The following is a 24,614-nucleotide window of genomic DNA, read 5'->3' as shown; positions in this document are numbered from 1 at the left end:
GCAGTAATTAACAGTATTGCAAACCAATTATACTTCAACAAAAGATTTTAAAATTAAAAAAATTTAAAGCTAAAAAATATTGTCTGGTTTCAGATTCAGCACTCACCTGGTGTGTTAAATTAGGCCTTCTTCTTGAGCTATGTTAGCAAACAACCCAGGCTATGAAGTCAGAAAACCTGAGATGAAAATTCCAGCTCATTGTGGCCGCCTTACCAAACATCTGCATGCCTCATTTTCTCCCTCTGGAAAATGAGAAATAAGCCTGCCCTTCAGGATGTCTCAGTGCCTAAGGGTAAAGTGAAAGTGAAGTCGCTCAGTCGTGTCTGACTCTTTGCGACCCCATGGACTGTAGCCCACCAGGCTTCTCCATCCGTGAGATTTTCCAGGCCAGAATACTGGAGTGGGTTGCCATTCCCTTCTCCAGGAGATCGTCCCAACCCAGGGATTGAACCCAGGTCTCCTGCCTTGCAGCCAGATGCTTTAGTATCTGAGGCACCAGGGAAACCCAAGCACCCACTAACTTGCAGCCAAATAAACTTTTTTTCTGTTGGAATTCATAATTTATATAATATTAGAGATACCTTTTAAGCACAAGCTGTGAACTTTTTGGCTCCTGACATATTCTTTTAAAAAATCTAAAACTAACTCACTCTTCTCCCAAAAGAAATGTTGTCGTCACACTTTGACTTGAAAAGTCAATGAGGACTCCCAACACCAGTGTTCAAAGGCAGCCTGCCTCCCTCCTACACCTGAAGTCTTCACAGTTTATTTTTCTCATCAAGACCTATCAGTATAACCGTGAACAACTTTTCTCTGAGACTCCCTCACACTCCGCAGTTGACTTTGCCTTAGCTGTGTAGGACTGTTGTGTAGAATGTGGCAAGGAGGTTTCTTTTAGTTCCTTGCTGAATTTATATTTTTGCTACCATGGTGCCAAATTCAAAAATCACTTTGACTCTGAAAAGAATTTGACGCCCAAACATTTATTCTCATTTTTTTTAGTTCCATAAAAATTCAGGAATATATTCAACAAATATTTAATTTGCACGTAAGGCTCCGAGTTACAAAAATCTATAAAAATGTTTCTGACCCAAAGAAACTTCAGTCGTAGATATATAAATGCACACATGCATGCACACACAATCACAATAAAAGGTAAAAATGATAAGTAGGAAAAGAAATGCAGCTAAAGAGACTGCTATGACATTAAGAATAAACTAAAAAACTAACAACTACTACTAAGCTACTCATTTCTAGTGGAAGTAAAATTAGATAATTATTCAAATAAAACAAGTTACTTTCTTTCTATTTCAGCAATGTAGTAACGATCAAAACTGCTTATTGTGAACCAACAGTTTAATAAACAAGATAAGCTTTCATGTGTGCTTTTTTCATGAAACTTATCACCGTTTAGTGATTATAACATTTTTCAGTGATAATGACAACAAATTGTGATGACCACATTACTAAAGCACATATTGATTATATTTCTGTTAAACTCCTATGAATCAATTAAGCCTTTTTTCTCAACTCAGATAATATCTCCCATTCATTTAGCTTTCAAATTAATGAGTGGATGAATGAGAATGTTATGGGTATTTTGCAATAAGCTATATTAATGCACAACTGCCTTTGAAATAGGTCATCAGAGGAGTTCCAGGTATGTTGCATATTAATACACAAAACAGAGTAACTTAAAACACAGTCTGTCTAAACAAAAATTAAGGGACCATGTCAAAGCCAAAATTGTCTTTGTAATATATAATTCTTAATGATCTGTAGTGATGAATTATTTTGCCATGGACAGTTTATCTGTAGCCATTAAGCAATCAATACAGATTCAACTCAATAATTATTTGGAACCTCTTAAGGTAACATGTTTGTGTGGCCTTTATTTAAAAACATATTCACTTCTTTTTCCTCATTTCAGTACACTGAGACCTTCTGAAAGATGTTATTTTTATGCTTATCTTTCAGAAAAGAAAATTACAATTACTAGAACTAATAATTAGCAAAAGTGTGGATCTCAAATCCTATATTCTCTCTAATACCTTCTCTCTTCTGTGTATGAGGCATTCAGCGCACATCAAAATATTTTTTGATAACTGACTTGTATTGCATTTTTCACTTTACAAAAGATCGGTATCTTTATTATCCTCTTAGAGTGTGACAATGACCTTTTGAAGCAATAGCTCAAGTTTCAAGGAAGCTTAAACACTAATGAGAAAAGGAGAGGACAACAGGAGAACTATTTGATCCAAGCTTTGGTTAATCAAAGGAGAAGGGATTGTATTCAGCTAAGAAGATCAGCAAAGTCAGCTTGGATTCCAAAGATAACTGAATCATATTGTTATGTAAAGCCAAATGAGAACTACACAGCTCCAAAATCTGGTCCTGCATAGATTCTGTGACCAGAGATTTTCAGGGGTGGGGGTGGGGGGAATATATATATATATATAAACTTCCAATATCAAAAAGTGGGAATTCTTAAAGAACCAATATTCCTGATATCATTAGAGAAGAAATAGAGATACCAGATCAAATGAATTTCCAATAGAATGTGAATTTCAACCAGAAGCCCATTTATGTATGATAACAAAAGAATAAACACAATGATATAAAATAAGAAAGTTTGGCAGTTGGAAAGATTGTAAGATTGGGAACATTTTTTAATAAAATAATAGTTATCCAATCCCAAACCTTCATTTTCTGTCTTTTTTTTTTTTTTTTCCTTTTGATCTTAAAATGCCAACACCAGGATTTGAGAGCCAGAGCATCTGAGCAAGCAACGTAGTGACCCAAAGTGGCTAGAAGTAAGGGCATCAAGTGCTAAGTACAAACTTAGGAGAAAGAGTAGAAGATCGGACCAGAGTAGCAAATCCAGGTGCCATCCAAGCGATCAGTGATAGAGACGCAGCAGAGTGGAGCGCATGACATGATTAATGCCGGAGGATTCCAAGCTTTTCATGCTCTCACTAGTCTGCCCATCATAGCTTGTTTTAAAATTTAAAATATAGTTTATTTTCAATATCATGTTAGTTCCAGGTGTGCAGCAAAATGATTCACACTTTTTTTTCTACTCTTTTCCATTATAGGTTATTGCCAGATATTGAATGTAGTCCTCTGTGCCATGCAGTAAATCCTGGTTGTTTACCTGTTTTAAATGTGACAACTTATATATGCTAATCCCCCACTCCTGATGTGTCCCTCCCCTCCCTTCCCTTCTGGTGACCGCAGGTTTTTCTGTCTGTGAGTTTGTTTCTCTGTTGTATTGGGTTGGACAGAAAGTTCAGGTTTTTCCATAAGGTGTTACTGGAAAACCTGAGCAAACTTTTTGTCTAACCCAATACATAAGTTCCTCTGCACTGTTTTTAGATTCCAAATATAAGTGATATCGTATGGTATTTGTCTTTATCTGACTTGCATCACTTAGTCTGATCATCTCTAGGCCCATCCATGTTGCTTCACGTGGCATTATTTCATTCTTTTTATGGTTGAGTATATTGCATTGTGTGTGTGTGTGAGAGAGAGAGAGAGAGAGACATATCTTCTTCATCCATTCATTTGTTGATGGACACTTAGGCTGCTTTCATATCTTGGTTATTGAAAGTAAGGCTGCTGTGAACGTTGGGGTGCATGTGTCATTTCCAGTTAGAGTTTTCATCTTTTCTGGGTGTATGTTCAGGAGTGGGGTTACATATGTAATCAGGAGTGGATTATATGGTAAGTCTGTTTTTCATCACAGTGTTTTCTCAGCAGGTACTTACGAGTCATGTGTGTAGCTTGGTCAGCCTAAGTTAAAGGTCTGGAACTGCAGAAAGCAATGATATGTGAAGAGAAATGAGATGAATAAAACTTCTCAATTTTCAGTAACAGTTAAGTTCACCGTGGTTTTGGTTGTATCTCTTGCCTGATTTACCTTCCTTTTAATCCAGATATTTAGGTTATTTTCTCTACATTAAACTTATTTTTTCTTTAACCTATTTCCCTATTTGGAAATAAAATAATAAATAATTTTCTAGATTTAGGAAAAAAGAAAACCTCTAACAGTAACCACTTTGTAGTGATCATAGGACTTTCTACGTAAAATTTATTTAGATGTCAGAGAAAAGGGGAGAATTTATGCCTCTTGCTTCCATCAGAACATTCAGGTATGCAAATGAGGATAAAATGTATAGCTTTCAAAGCAGAGTTTACATCATTATTTTGTTACATGGAAAAATCTGAAGCTAGCAAATTGACTTAAATATCTATCAAGGAATATATAGTCCGCATCTATACATGTAAAGTAACTGTGAAGAGAAAGTATCAAGGTTTTGTCATTTTAAAATGCCTCTACTAATTATTTTTAGCCTTGGTTGAGTATGTCAGCTCTTTTCTTTTGAACAACCTCAGTTCCACAGGATTTTTCACTGTTTTTCTCTGATCTTATCAGGCTTCTTGTTTCAGACTTGTTGATTTTGTTATTGTTATCTTGACATATTCACAAGGAAGTACATGTAACCCTTTTGTATGTAACAATACACATTTATGTTGTCCTCCACATTCTGCAAAACACTTCCCAAATATAAACTTCGTTAATCTTCCTCATCTACATATTATTTTGAAAGGTTTTCAGCTTAATATGTTTGTATGGCCTGACCAAGTAGCCAGAACAGACCCAATCCTCTGTGTATAAATCCACTGGTGAGTAACTAAGCTGGAACCAGCAGTCTGGCCTCTGCAGCAGGGCCAGGGCACAACGCTTCTGTCTTGTTTTCAACACATAAACTTTATTACTTGGAGATTTAAAATGCAAGAGCTCATTTAGAGGCATCATCACCACTTTTCCAACGGCATTTGCTCACTTCATGCCTTTGTGTCTCATATTGGTGTTTCTTGAAATATTTAAATCCTCCACCAGCAAAATGATTATGACTCACTGAAGGTTCAGATGATGATTACAATTTTTAAGCCATTAAGTATTTTTTAATTAAGTTATGTACATTGTTTTCTAGACATACTGCTATTGCCCCCTTAATATAGTGTAAACATAGCTTTTATATGTACTGAAAACCAAAAAATTCATGTGACTCACATTATTTTGATATTTACTTTATTGCAATGGTCGAACTGAACCCACAATATCTCCTTGATGTTACATCTGTATTTCATAAGTAATTATTATTGCAATTTTAAATTATTTATAGAAGATCTCTGCTTATTTGTACATAAAGTTTATCCATTTATTGATTTACATATTTGCAAAGATTTGTGCTGAGTCAAAATGTATATGAAAATGTTTATTTCTTTTTAACTCATATTATGAAAGAGTCCAGGAATGAATATCCCCAAAATATTTTGGCCCTATAAACTATTCTTACTGCTATAAAATATAAGCCCACTCAAAATGTAACATCTTTTAAAACTCAAAGCAAATAATGGAGTAACCATCTGACCAAATAATAATAGTCAAAATGAGTGAGAAGCACCCCGCTTTGGGGATAGTTATGTTCACATGGGAATAAGAGAAGGAAGTACCTAAGAACAATCTCATTTATTCAATACTCAATGCTTCTTGATATTTTCACAAAAGACACAAACCAGCCACTAGGGAAAATAATTATTTTGTTGTCTGCATAATTCCCACTTAGACAAATTTCTGTGAATGGAATGTGCACACCCTGGTATTAGAAAGGATTCTATTCATGTAGAATGTAGCTTCATTTGTTGAGCACTTATTATTTGCAAATCACTCTACTAAGCGGTTGGATTCACTACTTGAAGCGGTATCTATCCCGATTGTGTGGGTGAGAAAATGGAGGCACACGGAGGGTTAATCATTTAAGAATCACAAAGCTGGTAAGTGATGAAGCTCGACCTTGAACCCGGCTCTCCAACCCCAGAATTTTAACCATTGCAGTTAAACACATCTACCAACAAAATTTAGAATACAGTACCAAAGGATTGGTCACATGGACATGCTGTCTGACAGCCAACATACCTGCTTTTGCACTTTTTTTCCTAGTGAGTTTTTGTCTTTTTCACTTGGGCTTGAACTTATTGATGAGCTTTCTTCGTCCTCCATGCTTGAGTGAACAAGTTCTATGTTTTATCTGATTTCCCCTTTTTTTGTTGCTGTATTTTCTCCTCAGAGAAAACGTCCTTATCAGAAAGGACTATATACAGCCGGAAAGCTTAATCTGTTTAGTAAATCTTTGTTTCTCTGTGTGCACGGACCCGCTGGATTCCGCAAACTTTGCTAATTCTGTAACACATAATATGCTTACATGTAAACACACGCCTGTCTGTGAACACCCTTGACACAGCTGAATTAGTCCGACCTTGACATGCCTTTCTCTTCCTCACACCCTCCCTAGCACAGAGCTGACCCATTCCTAGACTGCTTTTTCATGGCTTATCCAAATGGCTCGTGGGCACCCCAAGGTAGCAGCCGTTTGCTCTCTCCCCACCAGAAGCTCAGAAGAAGCAGCTGGAAGCGAGCCTAGAGCTGATCCAGGACGAGTGCGTGTCCGAGAACGCAGAGCACTCGGCGGAGGAGCCGGCAGAGGGGGCGCCGGACGCCGACGGGGAGGAGCTGACCGACGGCGTGGAGGAGGACTTCGACGAGGACGGCGCGCACGAGCTGGTAGGAGCCCGGCCGGCGTGGCCGCGCCGCGGTCGTTCTAAGGCGGAGCTGGATGCTCGGGGGCTTATTTCTTCCCGCCGCGTGCATGCTCAAGGCGAACGTGGGCAGTGCTCTGCACATAATAAGTGCTCAATGTATCTCTGCTAATTTAAAATTTGAGGGGACAAATGAACGAACAAGAACATGATAGGTTAGAATTGGGCACATTTGCAGGCTCAGATGAAAAATTCTGTCCGTCAAGTGCTTCATCACAGCAGGAATCCTGCGTCTGCGCCATTAGCATGAGCCGTAGACGCGTATGATATCCCGGCAACTAAACAGTCGTCTACTGGAAGACGCGAGGCCCCGGTCAGTTCCGACTGCGTCAGCTCCGTGGTCAGCAGCGCTTTGGACACTGTTCGCTCAGGTCGCCCTTTAGTGTGAGGCCAGTTTATCATCTAAAGTGCCTGGGCGGCTTGACGACCAGCTCTTACGAGCTGTGGGTTTGATTAAGACCTGATTCTTTACGCGTTTTATTTTCCCAATGTTGTAATAATTACGCTGCTCATTTCCAGATGTTCTTTCCTGTATAAACACACCAGGGACTTGGTAAATACATGCTGACGAGGATGCTATTTCTCATATTTTATCAGCCATGAAATTAAATATGCTATCTTTAAGGGACTGCCTAATACAAATGATGAGAAGGCAAGTGTGTGTGTGTCCGTGTGTGTCTGTGTGTGTGCTGCCAGCTCTCAAACATATATGGACTGGTTATATTAAACTTGACTTAATCCTAGGTAATATCAGATTCCAATCTGTTTTAATACCTGTTGTTGCTGAGGTAATTTTGCTGTGGTTGTTATTTTAGCATGGTAACTACCCTGCCCTTGTTTCATGTATGGAATTCTATATTGATTTTTTAGCATTCCAACTCTGTTTAAATTGCATGGTACCTTTATTTAAGCTTTTGAGATAGGAGCCTTTAACAACCATTCTTATTTCTACAAAAGTCTGCCTCAGTTTGAAGGGTTTAAGCACCTATCTCTAGGACTGTTTTGATTTCTGGAATCTATTGAGCAGGGACTAGAATGAAAGGTTGACGAGTTTCTCTGCTTCTCCTCAGGCAGGACTTTAATCCACCAACACAAGTTCCTCAACCCATTCCAATCTGACTCCTGTTGTCACTATCTCAGTGTGACTGCTCTTGTGGAGGTCTCAGGACGCTTCCATGATGCCATTACTCATGGTTGCTGCTCTGCTCTGTTCTTATTTCAGTTTACCCCTCAGTGGAGTTTGACTGGAAACTGTTTAGGAGAATTTCTCAGAACACCAACTGCTCATTCTCACTCATCTGTGCTGGAAACTTCCTCTCCACATCCCCACTTTAAAAACTGAAGTAGCCCAGGGCTTTATCGTGGGTTACCTTCTCTCTCTATGCACTTTATCAGTGTAACTTCATCAAATACCAGAGCTTTAGGTATTATTCATAGGCCAATGATTTCTAAATCTACATTTCTACTTCTTTTGTCTTCCAGGAATTCTAGACTCGAGTAGATGCCTATCTCCTCAGAACTGTTCAATGAGCAATTGAAACTTAACATGCCAGAAACATTCTTGATTTTTCCAGCCATCTTATTCCTTCCCAGTCTTCCTCATTCTCATAAATAGCATCATCATCCACACAGCTGTTAAAAACCAAAAAGACTGAGATTGCTTTTGATTTGTTCCACCTATCCCCATTAATTCTACCTCCAAATCATAGCCCAAAGCTAGTTACATCTCCAGTACAGCTAAACTGATCTTTTTGCTTCAGCCTATGCAATCCACTCTCTGCACATGAAGGATAAAAGTCATTTTAAACTGTAACCCAGACAATGCTGCTCCTTTGCTTAAACATCTACAGTGCTTTTTATCATATTTTGAATCAAAATCCCCAAGTGTATGAATTTAAATTATGATGAAGTTGGGTGGAGGAGGCCAGGAGAGAGAGAGAGAGAACTTGGTGAGGAAAAATGGAGAAAGTCCCTGGTACTGATAGGAAAGGAATCTCCGATGTAGATGTGTGTATAGGCTGAACTTCGACATGAAGAGAGACACTGTTTCATTGCAACAAACTGCATTAAGTCTGGGAATGTGGTGGCAGGTCCTTAAGGGAGTTCAAGCATGAACTACAAATCAGAGGGTGATAATCTCTGAAGCCTGAGTTGTTGTTCAGTCACTAAATTGTATCCAACTCTGTGATCCCATGGACTGCAGCATGCTAGGCTTTCCTGACCTTCACTGTCTCCCTGACTGTGCTCAAACTCATGTCCATTGAGTCAGTGATGACATTCAATCTTTTCATTCTTTTTTGTCCCCTTCTCCTCCCGATCTCAATCTTTCCCAGCATCAGGGTCTTTTCAAATAAGCTGGCTTTTCACATCAGGTGGCCAAAGTATTAGAGTTTCAGCTTCAGCTTCAGTCCTTCTGATGAATATTCAGGGTTCAGTTCTTTTAGGATTGTCTGGTTTGATCTCTTTGCTGTCCAAGAGACTCACAAGAGTCTTCTCCAGCACACAATTTAAAAGCATCAATTCTTCAGTGCTCAGGCTTCTTTATAGTCCAACTCTTACATCCGTACATGACTACTGGAAAAAGCATAGCTTTGACTACATGGACCTTTGTCAGCAAAGTGATGTCTCTGCTTATTACTATGCTGTCTAGGTTGGTCATAGCTTTTCTTCAAGGAGCAAGAGTCTTTGAATTTTGTGGCTGCAGCCACCAACCACAGTGATCTTAGAGACCAAGAAAATAAGGCCTGTCACTGTTTCCACAGAGTGAGGAGAGATGGGCATTATCATAGATTTGAGGACCATTGAGAAGATTTGAAGAAGCTAATATGAAAAGCATAGAAGACCACTAATTTGAAAATATATAAAGACTAATGGTTAATGTTCATAGCTAGCTGAGCGTAAAGACCAAGAATTAGAGTAGTATTGTGCAAACTTTAAGGTGTATCAGAAGTATCTGGAGCTTGTTAACTCCCATTCCAGATTGTTAAAAATGCAGATTGCTGTGTCCCCTTCCAAGCGGCTCTGCTTCGGTTCGCTGAGTGTGTCTGGGAACTCACGTTTCTAACAGGTTCCCACCTCGTGCTGCTGTTGGCAGTGTGGGGAGCTCTTTGAGAACCGCTGTTACGGAGGCGTCGGCCAGCATAGTTGTGGGGTTCTCTCCGTCAGATTTTATCGGTTGGATTGTTGCCAAATAAATCAAACACAACCAATAAGTAGAGTTGAGGACATAGTAAAAAAGAGCGGGTAACTAGAGAGATCCTGGAATTGAACCTGAGCAGGGAAGTCAGGGAGCAGAGGGGGGAATGAGAAGGAGGAAACAGAGGCATAGAGTGAACAGGAGCCCCTATACCGTGAAGGACAAGAGGAAAGAAGAGGAACAAGAGAACAAGAACAAGAGAAAAGTGATGGCTGTCCTCCGAGACTGAGACAGTTCAGAGGGGCTGATGGACGTGGGATCGGAGGAAAAATCCCTGAGTCAGGAAGAACTCAGGAAAGTGAGAGGCTTGGATGCAAGACAGCTCGTGTACATGTGCATGAGCTCACCGCAAATACCAGCTAGGAGTAAGAGAATGACAGGTAGAAAATGCCAGCTGCTGTGAAAAAGATAGCAAGGCCCATTCTAGTCCCAGACCTGTCACTGTCTGATCCAGTCGATTCACCTTCAGTGTGACTTCTCTGACTCTCAACTTCCTTATTTGCAAATAGCAAAGTTAGATTGGAAATTTCTAAAGTCGATTCTGTTTGATCTTTCCTCTGAGTGAATCTGTGTTCCAGGAACACCGTTTCTGAAGGTCAAGGCTTTAGCATGCAGCCAGGAGAAAGAAGCCAAACCACGGCGCTTGGCTTATGCTCTAAGCGCACAGAAAGTAGCCGATTAGAACTCTTGCTGCCGGAGGTCCTCAGGTTTATTCTCCTTCAACCTCTGCTTTATAACTGGGGAGCTCAGCTAATGGGAGGTGAGGACACTGTCTCCAGTATCTCCTTTTGTTTCTAAGACTTGGAAAAATATGAGTGAGAGTCAGTGAATTCAGTCCCTGTGGCCTAAATGGAGACTGCGGAGTCACTCCTAGGAACTGGCCGAGAGAAAATTGCCTGTTCTACTCCTCTCTTTTCCAGACCACATGATCTGAGTCATCCTTGGTTCCTGGAAAGGAAAGACATATATCTTCTCTTTTTGAAGGGTGGGTATGATTACAGATTCAGCAAGAATGCAGTCTATCAATAATTAAGTTTTTAGGGATTATAGTTGTAACTAAAAAGAAGAGCTGGTATCCATATGCTTAGGCAGCTGCTCAGAGAAAATCTAAAATGAATGGGAAACAAAACTTGTATCTCAAATAAGAGAGACCCAGAAAAATGTGTTAGAGGCACAGCCATAAGTGGTGGCACCCCTTGCAGAGCTTGTGAAAAGCTGACGGCACGAACTCTGGCTCTATACATCGTCTAGATCTAAATACCCAGTTAGTGGGTTCCATTTCCATTAAGCAATCCACTCAATCTACGTTTAGGTGCCTGTTGTGTATGAACCAGGTGCTACAAAAGCTGTGCAGATAACTAAAATTATTGCTTTTTTGTAAAATGAAATATTTAAGTAAATGGTTCTTTTACTCTAGTAGTTTAGTGCCTAGAGAAGACTGATTTCCTTATGGAAAAGTAATCGGCTTGGACTTGATAATTTATAAGTCAGCCAAGGCTGAAAATCTGTGACTCTACAATAATCTATGCCCATATATTTTATTAGTGCCTGTACGTTAAGGTTTGAATATGTTTTAAATTGAACTCTAGATTGACATATTGTGCATACATTATCAAACTGCTACCATACTCATTTCTGAAAAAATCCATTAGCAAATATTTATTGACTGACCACTAATGAGATTTTTGCTATGGGAATAATGAAGGAAATCTTTTTTTTTTTTTTCCCTCAAGAAGGCAGTGAATTAACTGAGGATAAAGGCTACAAGAAAAACATACAAAGCAGTGTATCATGATAAGACCCATATGAAAGATGCAATTTACAACTGGGGAATCACACATACATGGGAAGTCAACAAAGGCTCCTGGCAGAAGGGATATTAGAAATCTACCTCAAAGGATGCTGAGTTAAGGAACAGCACCTGCTAAGATGCAGAAAGAATATTCAAATCACCTTTCATTTTTTTCAGATCATTTTACGGAAAGTATATTTAAGGTCCAAAATACAGTAGATGGTTCATATTATGTGGGGGGTGGGAGCATGGATGGATAGACAGACAGATAGCTAAGTAGATTTTTTTGTAAAACTACTAAAAACTTCACAAATAAAATACTTGTCTTTCAAACTCTTTTACTTTTTCCATACCCAGCAGAGTTGTAATCCCCTTTCATATAAAATGACATAACCCATAAAGAAGTAATCTGTGCCGAAATGGAAATTCTGTAGAGAAGTAAGGGCTTTGTTATTGTTCAGTCGCTAAGTTGTGTCCGACTCTTTGCCACCCCGTGGACTGCAGCACACCAGGCTTCCCTGTCCTTCACTATCTCCTGGAGCTTGCTCAAACTCATGTCCACTGAGTCGGTGATGCCATCCAACCATCTCATCCTCTGTCGACCCCTTCTCCTCTTGCCCTCAATCTTTCCCAGCATCAGGGTCTTTTCCAATGAGTCAGTTCTTCGCATCAGGTGGCCAAAGTATTGGAGTTTCAGCTTCAGCATCTGTCCTTCCAATGAACATTCGGAGTTGATTTGTGCCCTGCTAGTTTAAAAGGGCAAATGAAATCTCCCCAGGTGCATGAGAAAAGATGAATGAGAAAGGTGACTGTGTACATCCAAGGACATCACATCCTGTCAGCTTCATTCAGGAGACGTTGAGAGTCTGAGTGTTTTCCAAAGCAAAGGTTTTGGTCGACTTATATCCAAAGGTGCTTCTTAAAATGCTGATATAGATTATATGGGGAAGAGTTCAGGAATCTGCACTTTTATCGGTCTGAGGTTTGACATGACAGAGTGATATCAAATCCCAAAGGAATCTATTCAGCGCAAACATTTAAATGCATTAGAGAATTTGAGCTCTTTTGAATTCTACTTGTAATTACTTCTGCTGAGTATATGTAGTCAAATCAGGCAAATCTAGTCAGAATCCACAGTAGAATTACCTAGCTAGAGAGTCTCATACTTAGGTATGCAACTTGAGTACTACATTATGGTACATCTTTCAGCATTTAACAAAATATTCAACTAAGCAGTGAGTCACCTGGGCTTACAAGCTATTGAATTTCTGTGCATGCTTGGGAAGGTGTGGACCGCAAATCCGGTGCTGTAATTGAAGAGAACTCAAAGCAGGCATTCTGATACACCATTGAGAAACTGGAACGCATAAAGCATTTTAATCAATATTCTTGGTCTTTGAAAATATTTCCTTCTTTTTGAAGCTTTCTGTTCCTTTCTTAATTAAATCCTTCACCTGAATGCTCCGCCATATCCTCCATGCTTCAGTCTCTTTTTAATGTTGTCATTTGGACTAAATACTAGTTAGAGGACAAACAAGAATTTGGGAAGCACATTCCCAAAGGTGGTGCCAGGTGAGTTAGTCAGTGGTACGTACCACAAGGGAGCAAGAAAGTGTTTACTCAGCCTTTTGAGTTGAGTCTGTATTCAAGACCTTCATTTCAACCTCTGGCACGCCATCATAGGCTGTCTTCCCAATCCTCCTGACCACAGATAATGAGGACAGAAAGAAAATTTCCGCCCATAATTTGGAAGGGTCAGGGATAGGATGAACCAGTCCTGGAGCATGTGACCAGCGCTGCCCAAGGGAAATGGGCTATGGCTGAGCCTTTGGTCTGTGGTAAAGGGTGTGCTAGGCTGACATTTCTGCTCTGGCGTCCCACCTTGGAATCCAGCCTCTTCCTCTGCCCTTTCTGTAATAAATGTTCCTCAGAATGAGTCTCATGCTAGTTTGTTTGGCATCTCCCTTGATTTCAATCATTTTTATTTTAGCTGAAGAACTCTGCTTAGCCCATTAGGGTAAACTTTCATTTTCCCTGGAAGGCTAGGTGGCTGAGTTGTTAAAAACTGAACTCTTGTCTTCCATCTGACAGAAGTAGTTCAGATCTTCATGACTTCGGACAAGCCGGTTATCTATGTCTTTCATAGCCCAGAGTAGACTTTCTGTGAAAAGTTTGCTACATGTTTTCAGTTTCATTGTAGGGTATTTGTATTTTGCATGTGTGTTTAGCTTCATTCATTTAATCTTGTTACCCTGAAAGCTTCCATGCCTCAGTTCAGTCGCTCAGTCGTGTCCGACTCTTTGTGACCCCATGAATCGCAGCATGCCAGGCTTCCCTGCCCATTACCAACTCCCGGAGTTTACTCAAACTCATGCCCATCAAGTCGGAGATGCCATCCAGCCATCTCATCCTCTGTCGTCCCCTTCTCCTCCTGCCCCCAATCCTTCCCAGCATCAGGGTCTTTTCCAATGAGTCAACTCTTCACATGAAGTGGCCAAAGTAAGGGAGTTTCAGCTTCAGCATCAGTCCTTCCAATGAACGCCCAGGACTGATCTCCTTTATGATGGACTGGTTGGATCTTCCATGCCTATCTCGGTGTAAATTAGGTCCCGGTTAAGTTAACAGCAGAAGTCTAAGAGCACCGTAGGAGCCCTCGCAGGGCTGCAGGACCTCGCCGCCCCCGCCCAGCCTCTCCGGTTGTTTCGGGGACCCCGGGGCAGGGGGCGGGGCGGGGGGGGCGGTCCCGGCCGTGTGCGGGAGCGCGTGTCCCGCCGCCGGCCCTCACCTGCCCTCCCGGGAGAACAGCCTTGCCGCAGCCTTTGCTGTTGCCTTGGTGACGGAATGTCGCTCCCTGCCAGTTAGGGCTGCCTCCTCTGCAGCCAAGGATGCAACACCCGCGAGGCGCACCTGGAACCGGGCCCCTCAGGCCTCCGTGTGAAGCCACCCCGCACTCCAGACTAAAACTGGGGGAGCGATAGCCCTCTCTCCCGCTCCACGTTAGACGTTATCACCCGGGGCTGGAAGCCTGAGCCCGTAAAATCGTTGAGGGCCAACAGTGTTTGGAAAGCAGCCTGTTGAGCTGCTGCCTGAATGTTCGCGGCAGCTCCCTGCTTCCCCGCTTACCCCTCGGCCTTCTCCGAGCCGTGGTCAGTTTGGCCCTGTGGAAGCTTCAGCCTGGTCGTTCTGTTTGAAGCTCTCTGCTAGCTGTCCACCTCCTCAGAGGAGAGCCGTAGGTCCCCACGGCGCTGCCGGCATCCGGCACCTTTCCCCCGTCCCTGCTCTGAGCTCGATCCAGTCCGCCCGCAGCGGCGCACTCACCCCAGACACGCGCCCCGCCCAGCCCCTGCCGCGCAGCACATGTGCGGTGCCCCGGTGGCGGAGGTCCGCAAAACGGAATCCACATCGTAAAGGGTTCTTGAGGCTGTGTTAAATGTTTGACGTTTACGCCACAGTTTCATGTAAATAAATCAGGAATTACCTGTACACAAGAGAGAATTAAGGTGCGTGTAACCTAGCAGTCTGATGCAAGTTTTTCTGGAGTGAGATAGAAGTAGGTTGTCCAGACTGAGCAAATAAAAACATAGGATACCAGTTAAATTTTAATTGCAGATAAACAATGAATAATTTTTTAATATTATGCTCCCAATATTCCATGGGATATAATTGTAACAAAAGAAGTATCATTTATCTGAAATTTGAATTCAACTGAGCTTCCTATAATTTACCTGGCAACTCTCCATAGAAATAGGCTTGAATACTGGCCTTCAACACATTATTTAAGTTCTTTTAACTTCTTTTCGTTGTTACCTATGAAAGTGGAATAATAATAACACGGCCCCATAAGGCAAGGACAGGAAGAGAAGGGGACGACAGAAGATGGGATGGTAGGATGGCATCACCGACTCAATGGACTTGAGTTTGAGCAAGCTCTGGGAGATGGTGAAGGACAGGGAAGCCTTGCATGTTGCAGTCCTTGGGGTTGCTAAGAGTCAGACATGACTGAACGAAATAAGGCAAGAAAAGCAAACCAGTCCATCCTAAAGGAATTCAACCCTGAATATTCATTGGAAGGACTGATGCTGAAGCTGAAGCTCTAATACTTTGGCCACCTGATGCGAAGAACTGACTCATTGGAAAAGACCCTCATGCTGGGAAAGGTTGAGGCTGGGAGGAGAAGGGGACGACAGAGGATGAGATGGTTGCTTGGCATCACCAACTTGAAGGACATGAGTTTGAGCAAAGTCAGGGAGATGATGGACAGGGAAGCCTGTCATGCTGCAGTCCATGGGGTCTCAAAGAGTCACATTGGACTTGGCAACTGAACAACATAAGGCTCTAGTAAGTTCTGAACTGAACTGAACTGAACTGAAGGATTAAATGAGATAATTCATGAAGTACACTTAACAAACTCTCCAACACAATTTAAGAAGCTAATTGCAGTTATTATCATTATTAATATTATAGCTGCCATCTCATTTTGCAAGTGAAGCTTTCAATAAAATATTGCAGAATTTCTAGCAACATAGTCTTTCATATGGAAGTTTGTGTCTTTAAAGTCTCTAGAGAGTCAAATTTGTTTGAAAGCACTCCTTGTTTGATAAGAAAGCCTCCAGGAAACAAATGTCATTTTCTGAGAAGAATTGTACTTTGTTTTCATCTTGTAAAGTTTTTCCTTGGTTTTGTACTTGCCAGCTTATTTCATTCAAACGAATTCCTTTTCAAGTCCTTTAATGACTTAAAAAGAAAAAAAAAAAAACAAGATAATACTAATAGTAGCCTACAGTGACATACAGCTTTTATTTTAGTTTTTGTTATAGATTTATTCTCTGGCTCATGAAATCTGTCCACCAGTTTAATTTAAAAGATAGTCAGTTGTGGTTTTGAAGAATCCGAGCATGTGAGAAACCTTATATATCATATTTCCTGTAGTCATCCAGCCACTCATTCATTAAAAGAACCAAGAAATTTTTGAATGAAATAACAGAAACTCAGTAATATACCAGATATTGCTAGTTGTTGAACAAAGAACACGACACAGTGGCTCTGATTCCATAGAGCACTCACTGGGTAGGAGAGGAACGTGCTGTAACCAGAAAAAATAAACAAACATTAACAAAACCGTGTGACAAGTGCAGTTATCCCTTGCATCAGGACAGTAGCGTATGGGAAGTGAAATGACAGAGCAAATGAATCTGGACAGACTTCACAAAGGTTGAGACATATTTGGGGTTTCATTCTTAAAGAAAAAGCTTGTACAAGGAAAACAAAGGCTTAGATGGTGTTACCAACAGAACATACCAAGAGGAAAGGATGGACTTTAGTGTCTGTTGGGATGTGGTTCTCAGTGGGTGATCCCAGGACCCACAGCACCATATCATGTGGAAACATTTCAAAAAGGCAGATTTCCAGAAAAGCATATTCTTAGGCTCTAACTCAGACTCCCTGAATCAGAAGCTCTGGGGGTGAAGCTCAGCACCCTGTGTGTTAACAAGCCCTCTCGGTGATTCTGTTACTCATAGTTTGAAAATCACTGGGCTACAGCAGCAGAGTTTACAAATCCAGGTGCACACAGAATTACCAAGTGTACCTTTTTATAAATCCCAGTGACAGGGGGCTCAAGCTGTAACAATTAAATCAGATTAAACTTGGGGGGTGGGGCCCAAGAAAAAATCCAAAAATGGTTTAGTGTGTAGCCAGGGATGAGGGCCCGTGAGATAAAGCACATAGTACATGAAGAAGGATGAATAGGCTCTTAACCAAAGAAGACAGAGACACGTGAGAATTCACTCAAAACCACTAGTATTCATGAAAATAAAAATTAAGCCAACAACAAAGTAACAGGAAACACCCTCCCCCAGAATGGTCAAAATTGACTGGTAGGATCAAATGTTGGCATGTTGGCAAAGATGCAGAGTGCTGAAACTCTCCAACATGCTTAGGCAGATACGATGCAACAGTCCTTTAGAATGTCTGGGAATTTCTTATAAAACTAGACATGACTGAGGCAGCAGTTCAACTCCTAAGCCTTCAAAAGAAAAGAAACTATGTGTCTGGGAAGTACTTGAATAAGAACCTTTTAGCAGTTCTGCTCATAGTATCCCAAAACCAGAAACAATTCATCAATAGGAAAATGGATATATAAAGTGGGGTCCATTCACATAATGGATACTACTCAGTAATAAAAGAGAGCAAACTATTGATATGTGCAACAATGTGGGCAAATTTTAGAAACATCATGCTTAGTGAAAGAGACCTTGTACAAAAGAGTATTGTGTGATTGATTGCCCTTATATAAATAGAAGTTGCCTGAAATGTAAGTTAGGAGTGGAGACTGACTTTCCTGAAGTGGCAGTCTCTTCCTTGTTCTGGTGAAAATCCATTTTTATTTCAATAAAAATAAATTCCTAATGCCATACCCTCTAGAAACCTTCCTGATATTCCCAGAGTTAATTGAGTCTTCTGTAACCTGTGCAGAACCTTATTCGGACACTCACTTCATTGCTGCTACTACTTCTTAAAAATGTTCATTTCCACCCCTTGCAGGCTGGATGGTTTCTTTTGGTTTTGGATTTCTCCTGCATAACCCAGCCTTCATGGTCTGGCAGGACATAGGGATGGGTGAGGTGGGTGGAATAGAGGGATGTTGGATTACTTGACAATATCTGACGCATTCTATCACACATCTGGGTACACGCTGTCCCTCCTTCCTTGAGTATCCGTCCCCACTCTTTTTTCCATCTGACTGGTCAGCACATGCTGTTCTTTCAGACCTATGTCACATGTCATGAATCCATCCCTGCACAAGGGCCCCGGCCTGTTCTGGACACCACTGGGTTTGCTTATTTCTTAGACCCCAGTGTATGTGTCTCCTCACGCTTAACTTGCTATGTTGTGGTTAGTGATTTCCTTTCTTTCTGGCTCCCTGATTTGTGAATTTCTCAGGGCCTGTATTCTCTGGTGTTTTTCCTTAGTGCGGTGCTTAGCGCAAGTTAATGTTAATGAATATTTGTTAAAGAAAGCGAGAAACATATCCTCAGATTACCTCAAACTGGGAGTGCTCGTATCATTTTTAAGTGCATTTTATTATGTACTGTGTTCTAAATAACACTTGTGTGTGATGCTCTCTGTGGTTTACAGCAATATTACTCAAAGCAGAGGAACAAACAGTTTTCATTATAACTTACTCACTAAGTCGTTCCAGCAGCAACCTGCAACGTCAGGGCGCTGAGGAGGAACAGCAGGAGGCTTAAAACCACACATCAAAGTCAGTGTGGCACTGTTGGCTCTGTTCTGTTGGTTTTCTGTGATTTTGTATTGTTACCTCCCGCGAGGGATGAAAATGCAAATTTAAGTAACCCAAATTTAGTTAGGAAAGCTAGAACACCAAGCTATAAAACAAACAGAACCTAAGTTTCCCCATCTGCAGTTTTTAAGCCCCCAAAGTATACAAAAACCCAAAAAATTACAAGTTCATAAGAAAATAAATTTCAGAGAATTCAAAACTAAACTATGCCCAGATAAGTATACTAGATGTTATGATTCTGACTTCAGCAGGAGAGCAATGTGGTCTCTAGAGTTAAGGAATTTTGAGATGTTAAAAGTATTGTGGTAGACAGGCAATTTCCAAACGGTCTCTCTACTAATGTTAAGAGGCAGAATAATAAATCTAGTCTCTCTACTACTGTGAAAAGGCAGAATAATAAATCTAGAGTATAGACTCAAACAAAATAAGATATTTTCACAATCCCAGAGCTCCTGTGTGGAGAGAAACAAAAGATGAAGAGAATGGTACTGAAGTCCTTTAGAAATGAGAAGCAAAAAAAAAAAAAAGAAGAAATGAGAAGCAGTCCAAAAATAAGTCTTAAGTGTATAAAAAGATGGAAAAAGCACTGTTTTTCTAGTAATGCTGTAATGTGCTGCAGGAAAATAGAACAATCTGAAGTATTAATGCTGTCAGACTTCACAAGGCTAGTTATGAAAGTTGTTGGAGACATAAAACAATTCTGGCAACAAAAAGACCCTAGGCTACCAACACAGAAGAGAAAGTGCAATTTCTTGAGTAAACATTCACACATTTACATGCATGCAAGCACCAAAGTGACCACAAAATTAATGTCAAAGAAAAATTGCACTGTATATGGACTTTACTAAGTTAGGGTTAAGGTTAGGAGATGATTTATTTGAAAGAATCATTGCAAGGAAAGATGGAACTATTCTGATAGGCTTGAATGTAAGATCTGTGAGTATCTCAAGAGTCAGGCCAAACGGGTTTTTCTTTTAATAGAGAGGAGTAAACAAGACTAGAAAGAACTGAATGTTAGGAAATGGGGTGAATGGAAATAATGGGAGTGGCCTGTTTTCCAGGAGGGATTCTTCCGGAGGGACTGTATGTTGGCTCAGGTTGATGGTGGGCCAAAGTTCAGTGTCCGGAAGGCAGAAGTTTATCCAAAGTTTGGTTAATGAGAATTTTGTTATCATTGATCAACAAAGATAAAACAGTTTAGCTAGTCATTTATGGGTTCAAGAATAAGAATTCCTCTGTGTCTAGCTGCGTCATAGGTAAAGAGGGAAACATCAGTGATCTTGCAAGAATCATAGTGGTTCTTTGCAGGAGACATTTCCAGAAACACAAAGGGTGAAATAGTGACCGGGGGCATGGGGGGCCCTGGGGGAGAGTGGGATTCTTGACCATCACTGTTTCTCAGGATCACAGGGCTTAAGTAAAATTCAGCATTCTTATGTAGGCTGCCCTGGTGACTCAGACAGTAAGGAATCTGCTTGCAGTGCGGGAGACCTGGGTTTGACCTCTGGGTGGGGAACATCCCCTGGAGAAGGAAATGGCAACCCACTCCAGTATTCTTGCCTGCAGAATCCCATGGACAGAGGAGCCTGGAGAACTGCAGTCTGCGGGGTTGCAAAAGAGTCGGACCCGACTAAGTGACTAACAATTTCACTTTCAGAGTTTATTTGGCCCGTGATTTTGGAGATATCTCTACACTGTAAATATTAGGGAGTGGGATTAATTCCTGTTGAGATTTATTCCTGTGTCAAAAATTGGAAGAAGGATCCAGATTCACTTGACCTCCAAAGAAACACTCTAAGAAAAGCAGTGAGGGGAATTTGGTCCCTTTGTCCTTTTTATTTGTTCTTAAGTTTATTTATTTTCTGTCTGCGCTGGATCTTTGTTGTGTGGGCCTTTCTCTAGTTGCAGTGAACGAGGACTACTCTCTAGTCGTGGCCCAAGGGCTTCTCCTCACTGTGGTTGCTTCTCAATGCCGAGCACAGGTTCTAGGCATGCAGGCTCCAGCTGTCTTCAGTCTGAATGCAGAGACTACAATCCAAATAATCAAACACACACACACACACACACAAAGTTTTATCTATGGAAAATAAGCATCCTGTTCTAACTGGGAGACAACCATTATTCCATTAAGGATGAGTAAGATTCTACACACTCATATTGGTAACATAGGATTCTTAAAGGAGCCTGTCTGTGTGGTCTGCTCATAATGCCTATTTTTACGTCAAAAAGACAAAAGGCCCATGATGATGTTCTCATGTCTCGCCAAACATTAAGTCAATAAATTCTTATAAGATTTGAAGAAGCAAAATTATCTTTCTCTTCCTATAAATTATTCCCAAATCCCAAAGGGCAAAAACTACTGGACAGAGGGTCCTCAGTGACACTGAGAGCTATGAAACGTAAACAGTTGAGGGTAGATACGTGTTTTTCCGTTCATGCCATTTTAATTCAGACAGCTAGCAAATGCCCATTAGATGGTTATTATGCACAGGCACCATTTTAAGCCCTGGTAAAAGGAAGTGAATAAGAAGGAGAAAACTCTTTGGGGAGGTAGATGAGTGAAAGCTTACATTCTGATTCACTGGTGCTCAAGCTCGGGTGCTCTTTGTGACCCTGTGGACTGTGGCCCACTAGGCTCCTCTGTCCATGGGATTTCTCAGGCATGAATACTGGGGTGGGTTGCCATTTCCTCCTCCAGGAGATCTTTCTGACCTAGGGATCAGACCTGTGCCTCCTGTGTCTCCTGCATTGCAAGCAGATTCTTCACCACTGGGCCACTGGGGAAGCCCTATACTCTGGTTTTATATTGTTGTTCATTCACTCAGTTGTGTCCGACTCACCATGGACCGCAGCACGCCAGGTCTCCCTGTCCGTCACCATCTCCCGGAATTTGCTGAAACACATGTCCATTGAGTTGGTGATGCCATCCAGCTGTCATGGGAGTGTGTAATTTCCTCAGCTCTGTCTTGCTGCAGCTAAAATTTTAAGTGGCAGACCAGTGTTACAGCTCAGTTACAGCTCAGTTTTATTTGGCAAGCAAAGAAAAATACATCCTCGAAGCGTGAGGGTGTGCCAACCCAAAAAAGGAGCAGAGAAGAGAGAGGCGCAATCTTGGCTCCTCTTTTTATATGTTTTTCTCTTCCCCCTGAGCCTGCCCTATGTAAACTGTGCTAGCCAGGAGGGCTGTTTCTTTCACCTGTGGTTCTCATTCCGGTCCTTGGACCTTCCTTTGTTCTATTTTCACGGGCTTTTCCATTTCTTTGTCTTTTAGCCACCACTATTTGGGACTCCTTTTTCCTATTCTAATTGCCTAACATAACCATCTCATCCTCTTTCGTCCCCTTCTCCTCCTGCCTTCAATCTTTCCCAGCATCAGGGTCTTTTCAAATGAGTCAGTTCTTCGCATCAGGTGGCCTAAAGTATTAGAGTTTCAGCTTCAGCAACAGTCCTTCCAATGAATATTCAGGACTGATTTCCTTTAGGATGGACTGTTTGGATCTCCTTGCAATCCAAGGGACTCTCAAGAGTCTTCTCCAACACCACAGTTCAAAAGCATCAATTCTTCGGTGCTCAGCTTTCTTTATAGTCCAACTCTCACATCCATACATGACTACTTGAAAAGCCATAGCTTTGACTACATGAACCTTTGCTGGCCAAGTAATGTCTCTGGTTTTTCATATGTTTTCTAGGTTTGTCATAGTTTTTCTTCCAAGGAGCACGTGTCTTTTAATTTCATGGCTGCGGTCACCATCTACAGTGGTTTTGGAGCCCAAAAAAATAAAGTCTGTCACTGTTTCCATTGTTTCCCCTTCTATTTGCCATGAAGTGACCGGATGCCATGATCTTGGTTTTTGAATGTTTAGTTTTAAGTCAGCTTTTCTCACTGTCCACTTTCACCTTCATCAAGAGGCTCTTAGTTCCTCTTTGCTTTCTTGCCATGAGGGCAGTGTCGTCTGCATATCTGAAGTTAAAATATATAGAATGAGGCTAACATTCCAGTTAGAGACATAGTCTAAAACATATTCAGTCTGAACCTACTCCATAAAATTAACACAATCACTAGAGTATTCAATTAATGGTTACTTGATTGTTCATTGTTAAGCAATCCTTCATTATTTAAATTTTAACTTACCAGTTAAAAGGTCTATTTGGAATTCCCTGAAGAAAATAAATATGATAGATACTTTAGATAGAGGGCCTGTAAAAGGTAAATAGAAGTATAAATACAAAGTGAATTTTGTTAACCACCAGTAATCAACCAGCGCTTTCTAAAGTTTTACCTTTAATGAAACTAGTATTAAAAAAATATGTGATATTTAAAGCTACTAAAATTTGCTAATTTTTTTTAATTTTTAAAAATTTTTATACAATTTTAAAGTCCTACTTCCCATTTACAGTCACTGTACCATATTGGCTATATTCCTCATGTACAATATGTCATTGAGCCTATCTTTTTTTTTCTCCTAATTGAAGGACAATTTCTTTACAATGCTGTGTTGGTTTCTGCCATACATCAACATATCAGCCATAGGCATACATATGTCCCCTCTCTTTTGAACGTCCCTTCCACACCCCACCCCATCTCACCCCTCTAGGTTGTTACAGAGCGCCAGGTAGAGCTCCCTGCATCACACAGCAAATTCCCACTGGCTCTCTGTTTCACGTGTGGTGATGTGTATGTTTCAATGCTACGCTCCCAATTTGCCCCACCCTATCTTCCCCCATTGTGTACTCAAGTCTATTCGCTTTGCATTACGCTTATCATATGCCCAGTAATTTGTGTCTCCCCACTCCCCCTGTATCACCCCTCCCCTCACTGGTAACAATTGGTTTGCTGTATTTTTTAGATTCCACATATGAGTGGTATCATACAGTATTTGTCTTTCTCCGTCTGACTTATTTCACTTAGCATAACACCTTCCCAGGTGACTCCGTGGTTAAGAATCTACCTGCCAATGCAGGAGATGGCAGAGACATCTGGGTCAGGAAGATCTCCTGGAGAAGGAAATGGCAAGCCACTCCAGTGTTCTTGCCTGGACACTTCCATGGAGAGAGAAGCCTGGTGGGCTACAGTCCACGGGGCAGCAAAGAGTCAGACACGACTGAGCGCCTGAGCATGCACACAGCATGAATACCCTCCAGATCCGTCTACGTTGCTGCAGATGGCAGCATGTTGTTCTTTCTTATGTCTGAGTAGCATCCTTAAATACATATGTATCACGTCTTCTGTATCCATTCATCTATTGATGGGCACTTAGGTTGCGTCCGTATCTTGGCAATTATAAATAATGCTTCTATGAACATTGGGATGCATGTTTCTTTCCAACTTAGTGTCTTTGGTTTTTTTCAGATATATAACCTGGAATGGAATTGCTGCGTCATATGCTAGTTCTGTTTTTAGTTTTTTGAGAAGCCTTCATACTGTCTTACATAGTAACTGCACCAATTTACATTCCCACCAGCAGCGTACACAAGTTCCTTTTCCTCACATCCCCACCAACAGTTATTAATGTTCTTTTTGATGATAGCCTTTCTAAAAGGTGTGAGGTGCTTCAGAAAAATGTTTAGTTCTTCTGCTCATTTTTTAATTGAATTATTTGGTTTTGATGCTGAGTTGAACAGGCTATTTATATGGGTTGAATATTAATCCCTTATTAATC

General features: G+C 41.0%; 1 protein-coding gene across 1 annotated transcript in view; it reads left to right on the top strand.

The window, feature by feature from the left end:
* The window catches only part of RALYL (RALY RNA binding protein like), a 786,844-nt gene that overhangs the window by 746,139 nt on the left and 16,091 nt on the right, over positions 1-24,614 (top strand). The window contains exon 8 of the mRNA XM_061122884.1: positions 6,456-6,628. Within this exon, the coding sequence (XP_060978867.1) occupies positions 6,456-6,628 (173 nt within the window). The remainder of the gene's footprint in view (positions 1-6,455; positions 6,629-24,614) is intronic.

This window comes from Dama dama, chromosome 21, assembly GCF_033118175.1.
Source record: "Dama dama isolate Ldn47 chromosome 21, ASM3311817v1, whole genome shotgun sequence".
In the NCBI taxonomy this organism is placed as follows: Eukaryota; Metazoa; Chordata; class Mammalia; order Artiodactyla; family Cervidae; genus Dama; species Dama dama.
Note: the sequence above shows the minus strand (reverse complement) of the source record. Positions and strands in the feature narration are given on the sequence as shown.